Source organism: Muntiacus reevesi, chromosome 2, assembly GCF_963930625.1.
Source record: "Muntiacus reevesi chromosome 2, mMunRee1.1, whole genome shotgun sequence".
Classification (NCBI taxonomy): Eukaryota; Metazoa; Chordata; class Mammalia; order Artiodactyla; family Cervidae; genus Muntiacus; species Muntiacus reevesi.
Genome location: NC_089250.1, coordinates 153,396,310 through 153,415,020, shown reverse-complemented (window position 1 = coordinate 153,415,020; position 18,711 = coordinate 153,396,310). Strand labels below are relative to the sequence as shown.

General features: G+C 34.6%; 1 protein-coding gene across 3 annotated transcripts in view; it reads right to left on the bottom strand.

Annotated features, from left to right (window-relative positions):
• Positions 1-4,353: 4,353 nt before the first annotated feature.
• Positions 4,354-18,711, bottom strand: part of SHOC2 (SHOC2 leucine rich repeat scaffold protein) — an 81,188-nt gene continuing 66,830 nt past the window's right edge. For all 3 annotated transcript variants that reach the window (XM_065923307.1, XM_065923306.1, XM_065923308.1), the window contains exons 4-9: positions 18,326-18,456; positions 14,439-14,627; positions 11,211-11,333; positions 8,843-8,980; positions 8,188-8,305; positions 4,354-6,472 (exon numbers count right to left, since the gene is read on the bottom strand). In XM_065923307.1, coding sequence (XP_065779379.1) covers positions 6,264-6,472; positions 8,188-8,305; positions 8,843-8,980; positions 11,211-11,333; positions 14,439-14,627; positions 18,326-18,456 — 908 coding nt within the window. In that variant the 3' untranslated portion in view covers positions 4,354-6,263. The remainder of the gene's footprint in view (positions 6,473-8,187; positions 8,306-8,842; positions 8,981-11,210; positions 11,334-14,438; positions 14,628-18,325; positions 18,457-18,711) is intronic.

Sequence of the window (18,711 nt, the reverse complement as noted above, 5' to 3'; positions counted from 1 at the left end):
TCTAAGCACTAGATGTATCTAATTGCTTACTTGACATCTCCACTTAACATCCCACAGGTACTAAGACACATCTTCCCCTTACATCCAAACAAACTAAAAGAAACTAGCCCTCCTGCAAAGTTCCATAGTTTAGTGAATACATGCAGGTGCTTAAGTCAAAATCCTGGAAGTAATCTGTGATTCTCTAACCCACTTTTTCCAACCAATCATCAAGTCTTACTAACCTTTCTTCCTTAAGATTCCCTTAAATGTTTCTTTCTTTCCATCCCCAATGCTACAGTCCCAATCAAAGCTACTGTTGTCTCACCCGGATTACTCCGCCAGCCTCTCATATGGCCATTTGGCTCCTAATTTTGATTCCCTCCAAAACCGTTCTTTTCAAGGTAGTCAGTCATGTTTTAAAAACATGTATCAGAGAATGTTAAGAGATGACAGTTAATCACATGGTACACGGGACTAATGTCTGTTGCCTTCCCTGATAAGTTTTCTTCAGCCAATTACATAGTTCCCACCGGGTAAGGTCTCTTTTACCCTTAGCATTTTCATGTTCATGAACATTTGAAAACATAATTTAACGTTCTTTAATAGCCAATGTTAAAACTTCTTCTAGGAATCCTATACTCAGTTTCTACCTTTTCATTACCAAGATATCTTAAACAGCAGTTTTTTATGAAAGGTTACAAAACAGAACAAAAAGCATTTTCTTCACAAAGGCTCAGGGAAGGGGGAATTACCTCCAGTCGGTCAATGTCTTCACCACAAGCCAGTCTTCTTTACAAGATATATTCACTATATACTCTAATTGTTTTGCTTTTTAAAACAATTCCCCAAATCCTATAGTTTGGGATTTTATAAATAGTAAATATGAACAATTAAATAACTATATTGAAGGTCACCACTACCATACAAAATAATTTGTTGCATTTTTGTGCAGCTATTTTTGTATACCTTATGCATGACAAATGCTTTACTAAAGTTTTCCAGAAGATTCAATGGTGGTGAAGAATCATTTCTCTTAGTTGCACACTTTTGTAGTTCAATGACATTGCAAAGGCTGATTTCATGTCCAACTTCAGTTAAACATAGGATTGGAACTTAAAAGATTCAATGGCAAAACATTTAAAAGTACATTATTTATATTGAATACCTTACTACATAATGACTAACTAAAAAAGAATTTTTATGTAGTCAAACAATATAATTCAGGTTGAAAAGTACATTTTCTGAAGACTGTTTATGCCTTTTAGCCTAGAATCATAACTCAGAATAGCTACATATTTATCACAGTACACGCCATGTTAAATATCAGTTAAAGCCTGACCTTTACTAGGAGAAAAGTCAAAATGGTTAAATATTGTTTTCAGGTATCATTTTTGTGGTGTTTGTCTATTCCTTGTAAACTATCATGCAAATTATCATGTATCTAATTAAAAACAAGTTCTGATGTACAGATTAAAATAGAATCAAAAGAGACCATCATCATATAAAATACTTTGTTTCATAACTTTTTCTGAACTGTTAAAAATGAGTTTTGAGGTGAGATATGAGGAAAACTATAAAGACAAATATTAAATGTTTTGAGTCATATATGAAACATTCCCTTTGGTATTGGAATGAGGTTTTATGTGCTAGCTAGCTAGCTAGCTAGACTTATTGAAAAATAACTCCTACAAAATCGTGGAAAAAATGATATAGATGTCTAGTGCAAATGTTATTTGTATATTAAGCCTGATCAGACTAATGGAAGGTTAAATTCACCATATATATGCTGCCAGAATGATAAAAGGTAAATAATACATGGACTCTAAATAATAATGGTAACTGATGAAGCACCTACAGATGCTGATTAGATTTTTAGAGTAAGATCCTTTTTAGTAGTACCTATAACAAACTGATTTTATTGTCATTAAAACATCATTTGTTAGGATCGTTAGGATGGAGCTCTAATAATTTGCATGAAGAGATCAAATCTCTCCACTCTCCCACCCAGTGCCTTGTACAAATGGGGGGAGGGGGCAGAATGCCCCTTCCTCAAGACTCTCTACTTCCGTCTGTCAGAAATTTGACATAGTATCGTGATTCTTAGAACAAGACACTTTACTGCCATCTGCTGAAAAACTGGCTTAATAAATATACAAATTTGTGAGGTGACTAAATTCCCCCTAACATGCAGCAGTGTTTTATGCTGCACAACATGCAAAATTCATACTACTTTCAGTAGTGGACACTATTACTCCTACCAAACTTTAAAAAGCCCCCAGTCTGAAACACTAGAAACAACTAGCCAGTTGAAGTCTTGACCACAAACAGGTATTTATATTCAAAATAGTTTATATTTAGAATGTATGCTATCAACAGGCTAATACCAAGTGTGTAAAGAAAAAGTGTTTTAAAAGTTTAAACTACAACTATAGTTTAAACCTTTTTTATATTTTAACTTATATTTCAAAGTTAAAGATTAAACTCACAAATGTTTCCTTAGAATTACTGTTGGCAGGTTTAAGAAGGCATTCTATTCAATAACAAGTACTGATATGTTTTATGAAATTCTCATAATAGTAATACTTTAATAAACAGCATTCAAGAAACTCTCTTATATACCAAATCAGTATCACAACTCTTACATATTTAAATTCTCAGAGATTTGATAATTAACCAAAGATTGTCAAGTGTATTCCAGTTACCCAAGTTGGCTCTTAAAGGCTAAACTAATCAAAAAATAGGCAAAAGTTTTAGCTAAAGCTATGTGGTATATCTTCCCTGATGGCTCAGCAGGTAAAGAACTCGCCTGTCAATGCAAGAGACACAAGAGATGTGGGCTCAAAGCCCTGGGTTGTAAAGATTCTCTGGAGGAGAAAATGGCAACCCACTCCAATATTCTTGCCTGGAAAACCTCATGGGCAGAGAGCCTTTGGGCTATATCCAAAGGGTCGCAAAGAGTTGGACATAACTGAGTGATAATACATGAACTGGATGTGGTATATCATCTTATACCATCATCAGGTATAAGCAAAAGGAAATCTTTCTTCACAAGTTATTTAGTTAAATTTGAAAACTGTAGGAATGTATTCTTCTGCTTTTATGGGTTATGTCTTTGCTTTCATCTAATTGTTAATCATGCAAGAATAACCATATACCCTAGTTTTCCAGAGACATTTCTGATGTATGGTTATTCACAGTGCCCCCTTTCCATTTCAAAGTGTCCCACTTTATACCCTTTAACCATGACCCCTTCTTACTCATGCAAAATGACAAATTCTGCAAGCTGAAATCTAAACTCAGTATGTATGAATGGCTTAGCAATAACTGAGATGAAAAACAAAAGTTACCACAAAAGTTAGCAGAGAAAGACTAGATAAATTATGATGTGTAACAGTTTATCTATTTTAAATGATTCATTCACCTGAAACTCACAACATTGTTAACTGGCTGTATCTCAATACAAAATTAAAAGTTTTAAATTCAGGCTTTACAATGAGATAAATTAGAAATGTGCAAATATATTTATAGAGCTCATTCCAATTGCATCCAATTGTATCACCCACCTTTCAGTAAAAGTACAAATAAATATTTTATGTGTTTTTCCTCCTGAAAGAATTTCTATTGTCTACTGTTTTCATTTGTATCCATCAAATCCATAAATTACTTAGCATCTCTCCCTTCTTTCTGTATGAAATAATCATTTGGGATTTTAAAAGTACTAAACTACCACAAAGGATTTTTTGACATTGTCACTGTCAATTTGCTACTATATATATTAACAAAAAGCAAAGTTTAGAGCAATATTTTTAAAATGTAACATTCTATGACATTATTTACTGAGCCTCACAGAGAGATCAAACCTAATTTCTTTAAAAGAAAGGACCATTGTTGGACATGGCAATTAGTCCCACTGCAGTTCAGGAAATTATCAGCTCATATGTAGTCATTCAATAATATCCCTTATTATATTCAAACTATTTAAATATTAAATATCCTGACTGCACAAGGATAATTGGGAAATTAAGAGTCCATTTTAGCTTCATGTTAGAAGTAACGAAATCCACAAGCTCTCCAAGGTGGCAGCCATACATGTGACATATTTTATGCACCTTAAAAAAATTATAATTCCTCAGCTATAGATGGTTTGTAACTTCTACATGGGTTGTGATCACCTTGCATTTCTGTTATAAACTAACATAAATGAATGTAGGGGAACAAAAATATTTCAAAAACTGTATCTATTTTCCTTTTTAAGAAATAATACCCATTAAAAAAAAGACAGGTTACTGCCTTTAAATTTCAAGTTCCATTATCGTAAGATATAAACACACCTTGATATGAGATTTTTAAAAACCACACATACACACAAGCTTCAGGTAGAGCTGTAATAAACAAATTCCTTTTATAAACACAATTTTAACTGAAAAGCCACAGTAGATGGAAAAAAAAAGAAGAAAGGATATTACCTGGTAAAATCCAGTGACATCTACAATAGTTTTACAGCACATTTAAGCATTCTACGGTTTTATATCTTTACCTGCCTTCCATTTCTTAGTTGCTCCTTAAAAAAACTGCCAATTACGACTACAGGTTCAACTTCAAACTTAGTCCTGGTTTTGAGTGCCAGGAAAAGCAAACCAACATTCCAAATTTCTATCTTAATGTTATAACCTCACTTCAAAAATGGTTTTATTTAAATTACAATGCCCATCTAAATAGAAAAAAAAAAAGAAAACCAAGCAGCAACATGTAATTATACATAATATTCATTATATGGGAAGTGTTTTTTAGGATGATATATCTAGAATGCACTTGCTCTGTGAGTCTCTTCAGTAATTAAATTGACTTAGACCAACACTATCAAAAGTAAGGGTACTGTAATAAGGGGCACACATTTACAATACTGCTAGCCTTAAAAGCAGTGAAGCAAAAGAAAATATACCAAATAGCACATGCATATCTCACAGAACTTCCACTTAACTATCAATGACTTTTATGCAATGTGCTCTTTTCTGTAACTGTATTAACAACTACTAAGAAAGGAAAGATGAGATTGAAATCAATGGTACTGAACTGAATTGTTTGAAGCCAGTGCCCCATCTGTGGGGAAAAGTGCATTTAATTCAGCAGCAATATAGCACAGTGTGAAGATATTGTGCTTAGACGCAGATATTCCAGAACTGAAAGATGTACGAGGCAAGTCAAGATATAAAACCATAGTACACTGTTAAATAACCTTGAAACATACATATATTGCAGTGTTCAAAGAAAAACATTCATTTCATTGTACAAGGCTAGGGAGAAATCCTTAAAGTTACCTATCGTAGTTTATGATATAATAAATACATATCTATATAGCATTGTATATACATATATAGAATGTGTTTGTGTGTGTTTATGTGTATCTTTTTTCTTTTTTTGCCAAATTATTCTGTTAGTTTCTGTGGATCTGCAACTTTCAGGAATGAAAACTCCTTTGCACTACAAGTTTCTGTTCCCCCAAACTTCAGAAAAGATATTTATACTAGAAAAGGTATCAATACTTTCCCCCAAACCAAAGACTTACTTCAGATATTTTGCTTCACAATTGATCAGAGAAACACAATTAAAGGAATTCAAAAATTTTTGACTGTATCTTTTCACTTTGTCAGTTGTTTCAACAAGCAGATATCTTTTAATATTTAAATCAACTGATGCAAATTCTTTAGCAGAGGATATAAATGAGATTTTGCTGATCAAAACAGAGCAAATCAAAACCAAAAAAAAAATAAAATAAAATCCAGTGATTTACTCTGACTGTAAACAATATATAAAATTCAAATCTCAAATTTCAAAATAAGTTAAAAGAAAAATTCTACCTTCAGGGCCTATAATACTATAAAGATCTGACAATTGGTAAGGGGAAAATATATACGAAAAGTTGCAACAAAATTGCTTGCCCAGAATTTTTGCTAAGAAAAAGTATATCTAACTATACTACCTCTGGCCCTTAAATTTAATAATTTCATAATTTGTTGGCAAATGTTTTAAGCAAACTGGCATATCATATTACACAACAGAAAAACATCCATCAAGTTCAGCAAAGAAAACTTATATAAGCTTTTTGTACAGAATTTAAAAAAATCTAAATGGCTATGATTCCTCTATTAGCAGAAACACATAAACATAGTCTTTATAAATCTGCCAAATATATCAATATCTACATAAATAGATACGGATATAGATATGAAACATTAATGGCAGTCTATTTTTGAACAGTGTGTGGGACCAGCAGATTTGTATCAGACCATGGCACGATACGGACCCTGCATCTTTAGGAACTGAATGATGAAAGAAGGACCCCCAGCAACAATCTGAGGTGGAAGATGGCTGAGTGGACAGTTCTCAATACTCATGATTGAAAGCTTGCTGCAGAGAGCCAGCTCAAAGGGAAGGCTATGCAGGTTGGGGTTGTCATTCAAATACAGTTCTTCTAGATTCTCCAGTGTACCTGTTATAAAAAATAATTTTAAAAAAATTAGTTACTATTTAAAAAGCTCAACTGAGCATGATCCTTATCCTGGGTATCATGCATACTGAACACACAGTGCCTTTTATTCTCTTCTCTTAGTTTTAAAACTCTCTACAACCATGCATCTCAAACTTTCCTGCTTATTCAAATGAACAAGGGAGAGGTTAAAAAAAGTGATGTCTAGGTCACGTGCTACACCAATAAAAACCTCTTCCTTTATGTTTGGTTTTCAAGCTCAGTTTCCTTGAAAATATATATACTGCATCTCCAGAGACTCTGTTCGGGACAGCTTGGCATTCATGTGTATTTTTTTTTTTAATTCCAAAATTTATATAATCAACTTACATAGTAAGTGCCTATAATTACTTTCATGTTGAAGAAAATGTGATAATCTCTCTTAGTAAAAAATTTCTCAAGTGAAAGGTTTTGTTACTTTGTATAAATCTTTTGCTAAGAGAGTTATTATATATTTGCCAGTAAGGCAAAAGTCAATTTATGTAATCTTTTAAAATTTTTCCTTAGACGATCTTAGGATACTCATACTTTCTAGGCAAATAGTCTCAAGCAATTGCAAATGGCCAGCTGGATAAACACACTAGAAATAAGTATATAAAGTTGCTTTATGTGTTTCCAACTTTATATTTCAAAATCTGTAATATTTGATAGTGGTATGTAATAAAACTAAAAAACAGTTATTAGATATTGGATTTGTTTACATTTAAGATTTTATGTATTATTCAGAGCAACTTTATGGAAAGTTACTAGAATCCGTATTTTATAAATAGGAACTTGAAGCTTAGGGAGCTTCTGTACCTTATTCAATGCCACAAAGCTAGAAGCAGTAGAGCCAGATTTTGAATTGTCTATTGTACTCCAAAACCATTCTTAACCACTAATCTATAGTACCTCTGAAACAGCATGGTATAGATGAGAGAATAACAAATGGGATTACTAATTTTAGTACTATGTGGCTGTAATTGATTGAAACTCTCTGTAACATGAAGCAACTTGCACTGTGTAAAATTCAAGGTGTTCATATTAATAGTATGAGATAATGGATATGAAAACACCTGGAAAATTCTAAAGTAACTCTCAAATACTAACATTAATCAAATATTATATCAATCCTAAAACCTAACAAGAGAAAGTTCTTTTGGCATAAAACACTGACTAATTTAATTCAAGCTTGTGTAATTTTTAAATTTGGAAGAAAGATAACTCCTCCAAATTAATGTTAAATCTACTGAAATACAAGCATGCTAAAACATTCTCAAATGTTATGTTAAACTCAATTCCCCATGAGGAAACCTAATAAAAATAACAATGTATGGCAAAAATCACTACAAAATTGTAAAGTAATTAGCCTCCAACTAATATAAATAAATGAAAAAAAAGAAATAAAATATCACATATGCATGAAAAAAATATATAAAATTCAAATTATAATTCCCCCCAAAAAACTAACCAACTACTACTACTACGGAGTGAGTGATAGTTGCTCAGTCGTGCCTTACTCTTTGCAGCCCCATACTAGTTCTCTATAAAAGAGATGTAATTTAGCTTGATGTAATTTGAGTAAGTTGACAAAAATAGTAGATTTGTTATATTTATCTGAAACACTGCTTGAACACATGTTCTAATAACTAATAAAAGCATGTTATTAGTACAGAGTCAAATATCCAAAGGTTTCATACCAATTTCCTCAGGAAGATGAGTAAGTAGGTTCTCTCCAAGGCCTAGATGTGTAAGATTGGTAAGGTGACCAATGCCTCTGGGAAGAGTGGTCAGTTGGTTGTTTGTCAAGACTAATTTCTAAAAGGTTAACAAGATAAAAGACAGTTACATGTATGTTTCTTATAACTGATGTAAATTTTTTAAAAACTACATCTACTAAACCAGCAAGATAAATTAACAGGGAAATTAGATTGAATAATATTATATAGTAGTAGTGTAGTATTAGTCACTCAGTCATGTCTGACTCTCTGCGACCCCACAGACTGTAGCCCTCCAGGATTCTATATCCATGGGATTCTCCAGGCAAGAATACTGGAGTGGGTTGTATTCCTTTCTCCAAAGGATCTTCCCAACCCAGATATTGAACCTGGGTCTCCTGCATAGCAGGCAGATTCTTTACCATCTGAGCTACATGAAATTTTTATTATATAAAAATCACTAAATAAGTTTTTCTTTCAAACACTATCATTTGTTAGGAAGACAAAAGCAGCTATGTTACATAAAATTCAGTTCTAACAGGAAAATCTATTTGGTCCAAGAATTAAAAAATGTACAATTTGGAATGCATCCCAAAAACTTTAATTATATACCTATAAAATCATCAGAATGTTTTACCTGCAAATCCTTAAGATAAGCAATTTCATTTGGCAAGGATTCCAATTTGTTCTCCTCTAGATCCAATTCTCTTAACTTCCTAAGGTTTCCAAGGCCATGAGGAAGCTTCTTTAGAAGATTGTTTGATAATATTAGAACCTAAAGAGAAATCATTGATAATGTTTGACAACTCACAAAACAGAAATATATTATCATCGTGTGCCTTAAAATTAAGCAATGTTAATTTTCTAAACAGTGAATATTAAGGGTAATGTCTAATTATATAACAAGACATTAAACTTACTATTCTAAAAAAACTACCATAGTTATTGGAAACAAAATAGTTTAAGTCAAAACTAATGAAAGCAAAAGGAAATAATTTAAACTAAATTACAAAAAATATGAAAATTATTAACTACTTGCACTAAGATTCATACAGGTAATGGTATTTTGATACTGAATAGTTACAAATATCTAATAGGAAACCAATTATTTATTCAAAACTCCTTACAAGCAAGCCATCATTTAAGGTAGATAACAACTGACTTCTAAACTGCCTGTATCAATCCACTAGTTACTACTTGTAGTAAATTTACTACATTGCAGGCCATCCTGCAGTATCTTGAGTAAGAGGGGGAAAAAAGGTTGAAGAAGATACAAGTCTTCATTCTCAGAGAAGTTACAGTGGAGGGGGGTTAGGTAGGGAAATAATACTGAGTATGGGGATAGTGAGAAGAGCACTAAATGGAAAGATCTATGTAAGGTTCTAGCTATATTTTTATGCCCATTTATTTCTTCCAAAGTTATACTACACACAATGAAGTAAACATATTCAATAAGACCAAGAAAATGACAATAGTAGCTATCATTGAGTTTACTACTATTTGCATGCATGCCTGCATGCTAAGTTGCTTCAGTTGTATCCAACTCTTTGTGACCCACTGGACTGCAACCCCCCAAGCTCCTTTGTCCATGGGAGTCTCCAGGCAAGAATACTGGAATGGGTTGCCATGCCCTCCTCCAGGGGATCTTCCCAATCCAGGGATCCAACCCGTATATCCTATGTCTCTTGCACTGGCAGGTGGATTCTTTACCACTAACACCACATACTAAATGAAAAATGTGCATTATTGCATTTAGTCCTAATTACAATTCTATGTGGAGAAGGAAATGGCAACCCACTCCAATATTCTTGCCTGGAAAATCCCATGGATGGAGGAACCTGCCAGGCTACAGACCATGGGGTCACAAAGAATCAGACACAACTGAGTGACTTCATTAGCACTAGCACAATTCTATGAGGAGTATATTACTATCCCCATTTCACAGCTGAGGAAACTGAAGCTTGGGTACATTAAATTCATAAGTAGAGTTAAAAGTGGAATTGTACTCAGACCTATTTGGCTTCAAAGTTCCTGCTATTTTAGCCATTACATCATACTTTTTTACTTTATTAAATACAACAATAAAAGAATAGAAAAATTAGAATTAAAAAAAAAAATGAGGACAATTTTAGAAGTATTTACTATTAGTAAGTTTTCTCATCAAAAGAGCGAAAGTGCTAGGGATTCAGAGGCAGGAGAAATCTTTGAGGAGGTAACAGGAAAATGGATCTTTGTTGTTGTTCAGGTGCTAAATTGTGTCCGAGTCTTTGCGACTCCATGGACTACACGGATCTTTAATTGTGAGAAATAATCTTAAAAGAAAAATTTAAGGGGATGAGAAAAGAGCATTCTAGATATTGGGAACAATAAAGGTACAGAGCTAGAAATATGCACATGTTGCCAACAAAGAAACTAATCAATTCAGTTAGTAAATAAAAGAGGAGGTAGGTAATTAGGATGGAAAAGTAGGTCAGAATTATATGAAGGGTGCTGAATGCCAATATGAAGAACCCAGAATTATTTTAGAGGACAATGGTATAGCATTCTTAGAAACAGAGTTAAGAAAAAAAATACATTCTAAAAGATGCGCTTCAGAGACCCTTTCAAAGATACTTTATAGTATTCAAAAACCGACCAACTTTTAGTGGGCAAGAGTAATTCAAAAGCATTGAGCCCAGATTAAGTTAACACCTCATCATCCTAATACAGCTGCATGTTTAAGAGAGCACTACATTTCTTTTTTTTCAATTGACTGAATCTGGACTATTTATTTATTTATGACCACTTCACGTGGCATACAGGACCTTAGTTCTCCAACAAGGGATCAAATCCAGACCCTCTGCATTGGGAGCGAGGAGTCTGAACCACCAGACTGCTAGGGAAGTCCTGAGAGCACTAACATTTCTAATTATGATCTTCAATTATGAAGCTATTTAATTGGAAACTTTATGAGTGAGGTAACTGTGGAAAAGTCTAATGAGTTCTAAATGCTCTTTTATACTCACCTCAAGAGAAACAAGACCAGACACATCCTCAGGGATCTTTGTGAGCTGATTAGTAGCTAAATTCAATTCTACCATACTGGTCCAAGTTCCAAAATCCAAGGGAAGTGACGTCAACTGATTGTCCTGACAGAGACAAAACGAAGCATTCAAGGTAAAACCACAAAAATAAAGCTCCATATGTAACTCCCTATAGAAAGAGAATTCTTAAACAGAAAAAGACATTCCCTTTTTAAAATATCTAAATATAGAAAGAAAAAATAAGGAACAAAAACGCGCAGCCTCCAAAGTTTTCCATACAGTAAAGTTCAGTCGCTAAGTCATGTCCGACTCTGTGACGCCATGGACTACAGCACGTCAGGCTTCCCTGTCCATCATCAACCCTGGAGCTTGCTCAAAATAATGTCCATTGAGCAGGTGATGCCATCCAACCATTTCATTATCTGTTGCCTCCTTCTCCTCCTGCCTTCAATCGTTCCCAGCATCAGGGTCTTTTCCACGAAGTCAGTTTTTCACATCAGGTGGCCAAAGTATTGGAGTTTCAGCTTCAGCATCAATCCTTCCAATGAATATTCAGCACTGATTTCCTTTAGGATGGACTGGTTGGATATCCTTGCAGTCCAAGGGACTCTCAAGAGTCTTCTCCAACACCACAGCTCAAAAGCATCAATTCTTCAGGGCTCAGCTTTCTTTACAGTCCAACTCTCACAACCATACATGACTACTGGAAAAACCATAGATTTGACTAAACAGACCTTTGTGAGCAAAGTAATGTCTCTGCTTTTTAATATGCTGTCTAGGTTGGTTATAGCTTTTCTTCCAAGGAGCGCCTCCTAATTTCATGGCTGCAGTCACCATCTGGGGTAATTCTGGAGCCCAAAGTAATAAACTCTCTCACTATTTCCATTGATTCCTCATCTACTTGTCATGCAGTAATGCAACCAGATGCCAAGATCTTCATTTTCTGAATGTTGAGTTTTAAGGCAGCTTCTTCTCTCTCCTCTTTCACTTTCATCAAGAGGCTCTTTAGTTCTTCTTCCCTTTCTGACATAAGGGCGGTGTCATCTGCATATCTGAGGCTACTGATATTTCTCCTGGCAATCTTGATTCAGCTTGTGCTTCATCCAGCCTGGCATTTCTCATGATGTACTCTGCATATAAGTTATATAAGCAGGGTGACAATATACAGCTTTGACATACTGCTTTCCCAATTTGTATCCAGTCTGTTGTTCCATGTCCAGTTCTAACTGTTGCTTCTTGACCTGCATACAGATTTCTCAGAGGGCAGGTTAGGTGGTCTAGTATTCCCATCTCTAGAAGAATTTTCCACAGTTTGTTGTGACCCACACAAAGGCTTATGTCAAAGGCTTTAGTGTAACTAATCAAGCAGAAGTAGATGTTTTTCTGGTATTCTCTTGCTTTTTCGATGATTCAATAGATGTTGGCAGTTTGATCTCTGATTCCTCTGCCTTTTCTAAATCCAGCTTGAACATCTGGAAGCCCACGGTTCACTTACTGTTGAAACCTGGCTTGGAGAATTTTGAGCATTACTTTGTTAGCAAGTGAGATGAGTGCAACTGTGCAGTAGTTTGAATATTCTTTGGCATTGCCTTTCTTTGGGATTGGAATGAAAACTGACCTTTCCAGTCCTGTGGTCACTGCTGAGTTTTCCAAATTTGCTGGCATATTGACTGCAGCACTTTCACAGTATCATCTTTCAGGATTTGAAATAGCTCAAATGGAATTCTATCACCTCCACTAGCTTTGTTCATAGTGATGCTTCCTAAGGCCCACTTGACGTAACATTCCAGGATGTCTGGCTCTAGCTAAGTGTGAGTAATCACACCATCATGATTATATTGGTTGTGAAGATCTTTTTTGTACCGTTCTTTGGTGTATTCTTGCCACCTCTTCTTAATATCTTCTGCTTCTGTTAGGTCCATATCATTTCTGTCCTTTATTGAGCCCATCTTTGCATGAAATGTTCCCTTGGTATCTCTAATTTTCTTGAAGAGATCTCTAGTCTTTCCCATTCCATTGTTTTCCTCTATTTCTGTGCAATGATTGCTGAAGAAGGCTTTCTTATCTCTCCTTGCTATTCTTTGGAACTCTGCATTCAAATGCGAATATCTTTCCTTTTCTCCTTTGCTTTTCGTTTCTCTTTTTACAGCTATTTCTAAAGGCATCCTCAGACAGCCATTTTGCCTTTTTGCATTTCTTTTTCTTGGGGATGGTCTTGATCTCTGTCTCCTGTATAATGTCACGAACCTCCGTCCATAATTCATCAGGCACTCTGTCTATCAGATCTAGTCCCTTAAATCTATTTCTCACTTCTACTGTATAGTCATAAGGGATTTGGTTTAGGTCATACCTGAATGGTCCAGTGGTTTTCTCTACTTTCTTCAATTTAAGTCTGAATTTGGCAATAAGGAGTTCATGATCTGAGCTACAGTCAGCTCCCGTTCTTGTTTTTGCTGACTGTATACAGCTTCTTCATCTTTGACTGCAAAGAATATAATCAATCTGATTTCGGTGTTGACCATCTGGTGATGTCCACGTGTACAGTCTTCTCTTGTGATGTTGGAAAAGGGTGTTTGCTATGACCAGTGGGTTCTCTTGGCAAAATTCTATTAGCCTTCGCCCTGCTTCATTCTGTACCAAGGCCAAATCTGCCTGTCACTCCAGGTGTTTTTAACTTCCTACTTTTGCATTCCAAGTCTATGCCCCAACCAGTAACACTGAAGAAGCTGAAGTTGAACAGTTTTATGGAGACCTACAAGACCTTTTAGAACTAACACTCAAAAAAAGATGTCCTTTTCATTAGAGGGGACTGGAATGCAAAAGCAGGAAGTCAAGAAAAAAAAGTTTGTTCACTACAAATTAAATCAGTGGACAAATCATTTTTCATTTCTTTCTTCCTTCTGCAATAATATTTATTTTCCTTACTACAAATGAGATTCATTCATTGTAGAGAATACAGACAAGCAATAAGAAACTAAAAATCACCCACTGGGAGAAAATATTTGCAAATCATGTAACTGACAAAGCATTAACATCCAAAATATATAAAGAACTCCTGCAACTCAACAGTACAACAGAAAAACCCAAACAATCCAATTAAAAAATGAGCACAGCATCAGGAAGAAACAATTGCCCATTCTGATAAATCATAAATACACTAAAAGTACCAGTTAAAGTAGTGATTTTCCGCTAATACAAATAGAGGCTTACCTTCATATTCAGCTTACTTAATACTTTTGCTCTGGAGAAAATTCCAAATGGGATTTTGTTGATTCGATTGTGTTCCATGTTGAGGGAATAGATAGTGGAAAACTGAGATGGACCACCTACTGGATATAACTGGAAGCAATTTCTAGCTAAGGTCAAACTATTCAGTTTCACAAGACTTGATAAAAGACTCTGTTAAAAAGAAAAAATGAAATAAGCGTAAGAATCAGAACTATAACAAGACCCATTCTGTAGAACACAGTGCAGCAGCACCAAACAAATGCCTGGGAGAGGCTGGCAGGCAACAAACGGCGGAGACCGGCTGGGCCGGTTGTGTATGCCTCACCCAGAAGCAAAGTCACTCACTCCTCAGCTCTAGCTAACTGTTACCTTGCAGGGCTGTGCAGCCAGTGTAGTCAGATTTTCAGAATTTAGGAAGAAACAGGAAATCCATTTACTTATATTAAATCTCCTTTTATTCTTTGGCTTTATTTAAAATACTCTACAGGGTAAAGATAATATATCTGTGGGTAAGAGGTGTTTCATGAGTGGCCAGTTTGAGACCTCTCATACAAGATCGTAGAGAGGACTGGTATCAGACAGTCCTGACTCCGTTACCTGCTGTGTAATCAGTGCTATCCAAGTCTTAGTTAAGTATCTATCTCTAAATTATTATTAAGATTAATATAATACCTGACACAGAATAAGGTATCATTCAGTAATTTAAATGTTCCTTTTAGGAATATTAAATTCAGAGGATAACAATACTTTTTGATATAATACATTGCTTTTCCATATTGTAAATTTCTGAGAGAATATACATCTATCAAACAAGTATTCACTTAGCACATAACCCCATATGCCCTCTTACTTCAGTCTCCCACCATGTAACCACAGTGCTAGGTGTTTAGTATTATAAAAGGATCTCTAACATCAAGAAGACTAAATTCCATTTAGAGAAATAAAGCCAAAAAAAAAAAAAAGAAATAAAGCACACAGATAGGAGAAAGAAAATAACACACAACTCTATATAATCAATAATAAATTATACAGAATAGGCTCTTGCTATTCAAAGTCTGGCTCAAGGAAGAGCAGCATCTGTATCCCCAGAGAGCTTGCTAGAAATGTGGACTCTTAGGCCCCACCCCCACAGAATCATATTTTGAATCTTAAGATTTCCAGGTGACTTGTATGCTCATTAATGTTTGAGAAACACTGGTTCAGGCTATAAAATAGTTTTAAATCCTGGCCCCATCTTTTAGTAGTTCGTGACTTTGAGCAAGTTATCTCTCTGAACTTTTGTTCTATTCATTTGTAAGAGGATGATGTCTTGTTTTATAGGTTGTAGTAAAGATTTTTTAAATAAATAAATATATATATATATAAGTAACTTTATAAGTCACTTCTTTATTTAAATTCAAAGTAAAGGAGAAATACCGGAATAACTGGAAAAGCAGAAGACAGTTGAAAGTGAGTCAAATCTTAAAGGATGAAAAACCATTTTAAATACTCAGAGAAGCAGAAGAAAACATTCTGGATTGCTGTAAGGCAGCTCTCCAACCTTTCCATTCTAAGGTCATACTGTGAAGCTTTAGGGTTGCTGCTCATTGCTGCAGAGTCAAACACATCTGGGTTCCCATCTCAGATCTTCTACTTATCAGCCAGGTGAGCTTCAGTGAATTAATTAATCAATATATCTCTCACTATATTCCCAGAAAAAATATTTCAGGGTGACACATTTGGCCAAAAACATGACTTCTCAAGTCTTATTTCGCTATTTGATGAGACCACTCCAATAACCAGTAGGATTATAGTGAAGATATAAATGAAACAATACATGTAAAGCTTCCAGCCTGATGCCTTGAGTATATGTGCTTAAACTTATTAAGTTCCTTCTCCTTTCGTCTTTAGGCATCCATTAAAACGAGTCCATTTTCAGACAGTCTTCAAATGGAAAAGTATATAGTGATTTTGCCAGCTCTGATTTCAGCAATATAATGAGCCCCCTTTGAAAACCACTTTCCCAATTTTTCTTGCCAGCTTGAACATCTAAGTGCTGTTTAATGGTTTTTATTGTTTTTCTTGTTATTATAAATGCAGATAATTACACATTTGCATTAAGAACATGCTACTTCCAAAGCACATAGACTACTTTTAAATAAAACTTAATGCTTTCCAAAGTTTGTACAAGGCCTATCAAGGATTTCATCCATACTTCTCTATCTGAAAATGGGCATGTTTAAATACACACACATACCCCTTCTTCCACAGACAGACTGAAGAGAACTGTTTTCTTTATAATTCTCTTATCAAAAATAAATCCTGACTTATTTCAGTCACAAAGTTATATGAAAGTACTCAGCACATGTCTTTATCCTAAGATACCCAATAATTATGTTTCCCTTCAGTGACAACATGACTGGATATATAAATAAATATTAAAATTTCTCACTAGGTGAAACTTGGTATATACCTGGTCTTTACATTTAGACATAATGACATTGTAAAAGTGGTCAGTCTTAAACTCATAAATCACACCCTAAAAGAATGCCAACAAGATCTAATTAATGTGTTAATTAATGTGTTAATTATTTTGCCTTATTATGGGATAGGAATCACTGTTAGAAAAGCAGATGATAAACGGTAGAACTTCACCCACTTTGAAGTGAAGAATTACCATTATCACAGAAATTAAAAAACCCAAACAGTCTAGCTGTCAGGGCTATATCTACAATTTGTGGATTCTATTCCTAATCCCAAATTACTACTTACTACCAACAACAGTGCTCTTTTGCCACAGGTGAGATACTGTCACAGTAGTTTTAGTGAACTGGTCCAGACTAGAAACTATACAAGATATTTTTAATTATTAGAAAAAAAAAAGACTTTGCAAAGTTCAGTCAGTCCAAAATTCCACTCATGTTAGAATACTACAGTAAAATATGCTTGTATAACTACAAGTAAACTTACTAGTTGCTGGGTATGCTAAAACAGTAGGTAGCAAAAGAAGGAATGGCAAGAGTAAAAAATAATAAAGTTAAGAAAGACAATTTAGAAAAAAATATTGCATCTTGTCCAATTAATCTCTAAGCAAAATAAGTGAAATATTTTTCTAATAGAACCAACGAAACCCAAATGAAAAAGAGTGTGGTAAAAAGTAACAGATTCTGGTGACTGGTATATGCTAAATGGGCTTAATATTATTGTATAAGCAGAGCAATAATTTGGGTCATAGCAATGTTGCAACTCATACTAATCTCAATAATAAGTAGTACTAAGTAATAAGTAGATCTAAGTAGCCATTCTTTTAGTATCTTTCCACAGTAATTTTTTTTTTTTTTTTAAAGTAACTGAACTGGGGTACTAGGGTAGTTGAGTTTTACATCAGCCCTACAACTTCTTAATAGCTTTTATTATCAAGTCCCAAATGACATGAGAAAGATTTACATGGACTTCCCTGGTGGGTCAGATGGTAAAGCATCTGACTACAATGCGGGAGACCCGGGTTCAATCCCCGGGTTGGGAAGATCTCCTGGAGAAGGAAATGGCAACCCACTCCAGTATTCTTCCCTGGAAAATCTCATGGACGGAAGAGTCTGGTAGACTACAGTCCATGGGGTCACAAACAGTGGGACAAGACTGAGCGACTTCACTTTCACTAAGTAGAAAGTAGCACGTCGACTTTTCACCTTGATTTCTGTTCCTATAATCATACCTACTCTTTCTTTTTTGGAATTTTTTATCTCAGCGATGCGATATGTATCCACAGCATACCCGTTATTTAAGCAATCTCAATAATCAAATTATTTACCAAGCTGTAAAGACTGATTAATCTTCCCTTCATTATCTTACAGACTCGTTTCAAGAGTTTACCATAATTCACTTCTTACCTCTGGTAAAGTAGAAATGTTATTGTTCTCTAAATTTAATTCTTCAAGTGCACTGCATTTTGCCAATGATCTGGGTATTGCTGACAGTCTGTTATATCTCAGACCAAGACGACTTAAACTGGACAGATTTCCTGTGAACATGAAAAAAAAAGGAATTTTTTTTTTAATCTCAAAGCCTGTCACTCTTCCAGGCTATCAAGCAATATTTATGAATTACTTTCAAGTACTATTTCAGCAAGATCCTTAACTTTTTGTACCAAGAAACTACACACTACACTCTACCAATTAGGATGAAACTGAAGTCACTTTTGTGCCCACCATCTTAGAGAAATAATGAAATATACAGCTGTAAGTCAATTTTTAAAATCAATTATTGGAAAGTACTG